General features: G+C 29.7%; 1 protein-coding gene across 1 annotated transcript; it reads left to right on the top strand.

The window, feature by feature from the left end:
- Positions 1 to 903: 903 nt before the first annotated feature.
- On the top strand, positions 904 to 4007 carry LOC124918282 (homeobox-leucine zipper protein HDG12-like). Its single transcript, XM_047458478.1, has 10 exons — positions 904 to 1031; positions 1122 to 1239; positions 1520 to 1708; positions 1822 to 2304; positions 2370 to 2474; positions 2554 to 2766; positions 2834 to 3026; positions 3122 to 3390; positions 3469 to 3558; positions 3630 to 4007. The coding sequence occupies exons 1-10, from the start codon at positions 904 to 906 to the stop codon at positions 4005 to 4007; spliced, it is 2166 nt and encodes a 721-aa protein (XP_047314434.1).
- Positions 4008 to 6360: the final 2353 nt, after the last annotated feature.

The following is a 6360-nucleotide window of genomic DNA, read 5'->3' on the forward strand; positions in this document are numbered from 1 at the left end:
GAATACTTTATCCTCCACAAACAATTATATATAGAATACTTTAAATATCATAATAAAAGAACCTATAATTGTCTAGCAACAATCAACAAAGGTGGTGGAAAGTTTCCTTTCAAGAAAATAAGGTTAATATTAATTTAAATAATAAAATTTATGATTTGCATCTTATATAAAATAATTATTTTTCTTATCATATATATGTAATAAAAAAGTAAATAAATCTAAAAGTCTTTATCCTAACTCATTTAGACAATCCATATAAGATTTAGAAGATAAGGCGTAATCTCACTTTTTTACTCTAAATAAATTGTATAATCTTGGTATTAATTTAAAGTTTTTTTAATATAATGTTGGTAATTATCCCTCATAAATGACTTTTTAAAACAATTAAAAAATTATTTAATATTTAAAATATTTCAAACCTTTAATAAAAAATAATTAAGAATTTTTTCCTCAATTAATTAATGTATACTCAAACTTGTAATAACCAAAGGGATGAATTTCAACTAGAAAGATATCTATTATGTGAAGATTTAATATTAATATAATAATCAAAATTAATAATTTAATGAATAAATATTAAAGAGTTTAGGGTGGTGATATTGTTTGAAGTATTTTGAATGTAAAAGTGTATTATTATCAACTATATAGTTTTTCTAATTAAAAATTCAGTTTACTTAACTTTCTTTTCCGAAAAAGAAATAAGAAAAAAGTGAAATTTTTATCAAATTAATATATATCTTTCTTAACTGTAAAATTATAATATTAATCTTTATTTTCTTTTAAATGGGGTCCACAATTACTTTTTTAACTTTATTTTATTAATTACAAAGATGATAATAATAATATATATAGAGCATAATGAATCTATTAAAATATGTTTGAAATAAGAGAGAGAGAGAGAAAATGGCTTTAAATTCAAACTCGAATGAAGGAGATCTTCCTGAATCCTCTAATGTGAGAAGGCAGCCCGAGTCACCACCACATCGGTCTACACAACGTCATACTCCTTATCAAATTCAAATGCTAGAAGAGTATGTTATATATATATATATATATATATATTTCTTTTTTTAATTTATTGTTCTTTTCCTTTTCCAAGTTTATGAATTTTAAAAATGTAGGAATTTCAACCAATGTCAACTTCCGAGTGATTGGAAACGCCATCAAATTGGAAGGGAGCTTGGGCTCACACCCAATCAAGTGAAGTCTTGGTTCCAGAACAAGAGGACTACTGTCAAGGTAAAATGAATTCAATTTTGACATGATTATATATTTCACTAAATAATTATTATATTTTTTTAACTATAGGAATGATATTAGGACTCATTTTGTTTTTCTATCATTTAATATGTGCCAACCGTTATTATTATTATTATTATTTTAAAATATTGATACGTGGTAAATACGAAAACAATTTAGTATGAGAAAAAAAACTTAACTTTGATTGATCAAATTGAAGTAAAGATTACACTTTCTTATAGTGTCTTTCTTAAAATAATAAGTAAACATTTATATGTAGGGAAAAAATGAAAAGGATGAATGGTTTACGATGCGAGAAGAGAACGAACAACTAAAAGTTGAGTGTCTCTCATTGAAAGAATTGCTAAATAATTACAAGTGCAATGCATGTAAGGTTCTTCCTCCCATCGAACTGGAGCAACTTCGCAATAGACAACTTCAATCCGATACCTTGCAGTTGAGGCAAGAGGTTGTGTTCAATTATTTACTTTCATTTATTAACTCATTCAATTCTCATATAACTATATTTTGTACATTATTTGTTATAACTCAAATGTATTGGTTTATGTACATCCGGATCAGTACTATAATACCTATAATTCTCTTCAGGGCATGGGGATACCTGTCCGGATAAACCTAGACTTACTACCACCAAGGCTTGTTTCATCGTTGGATCAATCTAATGGATTGTTACTAGGGAAATCGTCAATGGAACCAATCAATCCTAACGTTGCTAATGCTAATTCTATTGTTAATGAAAATGTCAATCTGAATACAATTATGAATCCAGAACATGATTTTGAGTTGTCGAACATGATGAAAACAATTGGGTTGGCTAGGGATGAGTTACTGAGCTTATTGAATGTAAACGAGCCATTTTGGCTAAAAGATGTGCCGGATGGAAGATATATTATTCACAGAGAGACATATAACGCAACATTTTTAAAGAGAAATGCCCGAGAAAATCGTCATCATAATGGACTGCGTACTCACTTTGAGTCTTCGAAAAATGAAGCAATATTGAGCATGGGTGCTTCGAAAGTGACTGAAATGCTAATGGATTCGGTCAGTCCTATATATTTATCTCTTTTAAATCTTATAAAACTCTTAACTATCTTTTTTTTTTACAGAAGATGAGGACAGAATATATTTTTCCTACCATCATAACAGACGGTTTCACAATCAAAGAATATGGAAATCAATCCACGAGAGGCCAAGTCGGGCCAATAAAATTGGTATAAATATTGGTTGTTGAGTAAAATTCGCAATATTGAAAAGAAAATTGTTAAAATTGATGTGTTTTTTTGCATTCAGGTTTATGAGCAGATGCATATACTTGCCCCATTTGTTAGTCCAAGAGATTTTCGCTTTCTTCGTTTATGTGAAAAGGTAACTGAAGGAATGTGGCTAATAGTGGAGGTCTCTCCTGACTTTAATAATACAAATTTTCAACTCAATTCCCCCGCTCGTGCATGGAGGCTTCCTTCTGGCTGTCTAATCAAGGATATCTCTCCTGGAGTCTCTCATGTAAGTACACTATTAAACAAGATTATTGGAAAATGAAATGGTTTCCATTTAATGTTGTAATTGGTAGGTGACATGGATGGAACATGTAGAAGTTGAAGACACGGCCCTAATTCCTATTCTCTATAAAGATGTATTCTTTCATGGATTGGCCTTCAATTCAGATAGATGGGTTCAAATACTGTCAAGGTGCTGCCATAGAACTGTTTCTTATAATAATATCGTGCAGAACCAATTTGATAGCCCCCTACAGAACATGGGAGGTGATATATTATCTCTATTTTTTATTTTTATTTTCATTTTTAGAAAGAAGATATAGTGAAATTAATATGTTTACATGATATATTTGTAAATTTAGTACTGAAAGTCCTGACTCAAGAAGATAGGAAATGTATAATGAGCATAACCGACAAGATGATGAAGAGATTCTGCTCAAACATGAACATGAAAGACATAATTGAAATACTGCGATTCAAAGATAATGATATTTGTCTCTCTGTATGTCGAGAACAAGAAAACGCCAATCCATCTAATGGCCTGATCGTCAATGCTGCTACCTCTTTTTGGCTTGACGCTCCATATCAAATGATTATCGAATTCTTAAATAATATTAACTTAAGATCTCAGGTATTGTTCATCAATTGTGTTTTGTTTCTTGTTTGTAACACTTTGTAACTAAAATTTAAATTTGGTTATTATCATTAGTGGGATGTTGTTTGCTATGGAGGAATCGTGGAAGAGATTGCTTGCATTAAGTTTGGAGATCAACTAGATAATTCAATCTCTATTATCAAGGTAAATATGAGACTATTAACTTTATATTTTCTTTGAATGTGATATTTTTCGACTAAATATTATATTTGCAGCCTCATATTGAATCTAGAAATAATCTTCTTGTGATCCAAGAGACTCTAGTGGATCCTCTTGGTGCAGTTATAGCTTATGCTCCCATCGATCAAGAAGATTTTATTGGAGAATTAAATCGTTCTTGGACGAAGACTGTGCTTGTATCTGGTTTCATTATTTCTAAAGATGGAAATCCTGAATGTATGCGGATGAATTTTGGAGGAGCTTCGACTTCTAGAAATGTTGCGCCAACTTCTCCCAATGGTTCGCTCGTTACTGTGGCTTTCCAAGTGATATATTCCAAGGACATCCAAATGGAATTCATGAACATTGTCAATTCAATTATTTCCACCACCGTTGATCGCATTAAGTTAGCCTTTAATTGTCATGATCCTTAATTTCGCCCGATCTATTTTATATTATGTTTTTGTTGAACTTATACATTGAGATTATACATTGAGAACTTGAGTGTTTAATTTTCATTTTTATTAATATGCAAATTTGAACTTTAATACTTTAAGCATTTAATTGATGAATTTAATTTATACTATTAAACCAAACTTAATTCAGCTAAATCCATATATTAGTATTAATTGGGTTGAGCAATTCATTATAAACAAAATAATATTTTATAGTCATTGTTTTATTTATTTTTTCTATAACTATTTATTTTTGGTAATTCTTAATAACTTATGAAGTTTGTTATTCTAATTACATTAATGTGGCAATTTCTTACTTTCTCCTCATTCTTTTTTTAAAAAATGAAACAAATGAATATGAATATAAAAGTAGTTGTTAAGCAAACAAAAAAGAGTGTACAAAATATTCAAAATACTCATTTGATGGTCAAGATATCTTTGGAGTGAATAGCCAACTTTGTTTGGTAAAATATTTTTTTATTTACTTGAATTAAATCAAATCCAATATATTTGTTATAGTAATCCTAACTAAATCTAACAAAAACATTGTAAAAACTCCGATAAACTCCGATATGGAAAATAATTGTTTTTCAAACAAACAAACCAAAATTAGATAATTCAACCAAAATGACAATATTTTTCTTAAATTATGCTATTTGAATTTAGGTTGGATTTTGAGTTCATGAAATATTTTAACTATTAATGAATTAAAAGGTTTTCTAAAAAAGAAATAAAAATGTTTAATGTGTATTAAGAAAAATATTTAAAACACCAGAAAATATAAAAATCTCAAAAAAAATTACTAACTTACCTTCCTCTCGAGTGAGACGAGAAACCAAAATGATAGATGCAATTAGAGCTCGTGTAAATAGTTCATTTTGGACTAACTTTAACTTTTTAAAGTTGTTACATAATTTTTTTCTTAAGAAATTAGTGTTTCAATGTGTTTTAGAGAGATTATATTTTTTGTTCGGTGCTTTGTTACACGTAAGAAGGGTATCAAGCTATGTCTTACGTGTCCGTCAAATGACCGTCTTTATTCTAAACTGATGATCATTTAAAAAGAATATATTATTTTGTACCTTATTTATTTATTTATTTATTTATTATATTATAATGTATGCGTTCAAAGATTAATCCAAGTCTAAACATGTAAATATGTGACTAAGTTACGTCGTCAATTCTAGAAATACGAAAAAAACTTTAAAAATACATGTGAACGAAGAGTGTTATTCAAAATTGTCCTTAAAGATACAAAGTTAGCTTAAATACTAAAATAAAATCCAAACATTCCATTTTTTTTTGTGTTTTATACTTTTTATGATTTTTTAAAATCAATTAAAATATTTAAAAATAGAAAATAAAGTAAATGCAAAAATCAGTAAAAAAATAAAAATCCATGAGCATAGGATCTAAGCACAGACTTGGAAGAAGGTTCCCTAGGGTAATCCAAAACCAGCATCATCTTAACATTAAACAATTCTACATTTAAATCCCCATTTCTTTTGCGACTAAACCTTACCAAAATGTATTGAGCTCTTCTACACAATCATTTAATCACGTAACAATTAACTAGAAGTCCTATGGCACAACAACAACAAATCCATTCTTAGGGAAGTGAGAGAAACTCTGAAAATTTTCGGCGAGAATTTTCTTGCAATTGAATCTTAAATTTCTTCCCCAAATACGTGCACATTCTTATATTCAATCAAGAATTTTGTTGAAATCAAGATCGTCGGCACGTTTGGCACAATCGGCACGATCGACACGTTCGGCACGGTCGGCATGTTTAGCACAGTTTCTTGGTCGTGCGATTCAGTTAATTCGGTAGTCGGTTAAGGGAAACGTGGTTGGAGTAAAGATCGTCGGCACGTCTGGACGATAAGAATGATCAGTACGATAGGTACGTCTGACACGTTCGACACATCGGGGAAAATCGTCTAGGGTTTGAATAAAGTCGTTTCAAGATTATTGTTCTGACTTTAATCCGCTATTATGAAGTCTCATTGGAATATCGGTAAAAGGAAAAATAACAAGGCAAAAAAAGTGGAGAATTTTGCTGTTAAAGGAGTCAAGTCCATAGAAATGCAGGACTTTGTTCTTAAAGGAGTCAAAGAAACTGTAGAGAAGAAAGTCAACAAAATAGATGAAGAAGTTATTAACGAAAAAGTGCAGGAAATCAGCAAAAACTCAATTGCTGCCCAAAAGTCTTTGGAAAATAATGTAGGGATCAAGGAGTAGAAAAAAGGAGTTTGGATGATAGGGTATAATCAAAGGGCAAATTTATTTGGACTAAAAAACCAAATCTCCAAACTCCTGATGCATGCTAAGA

The sequence above is a fragment of the Impatiens glandulifera genome, unplaced genomic scaffold (assembly GCF_907164915.1).
Source record: "Impatiens glandulifera unplaced genomic scaffold, dImpGla2.1, whole genome shotgun sequence".
Classification (NCBI taxonomy): Eukaryota; Viridiplantae; Streptophyta; class Magnoliopsida; order Ericales; family Balsaminaceae; genus Impatiens; species Impatiens glandulifera.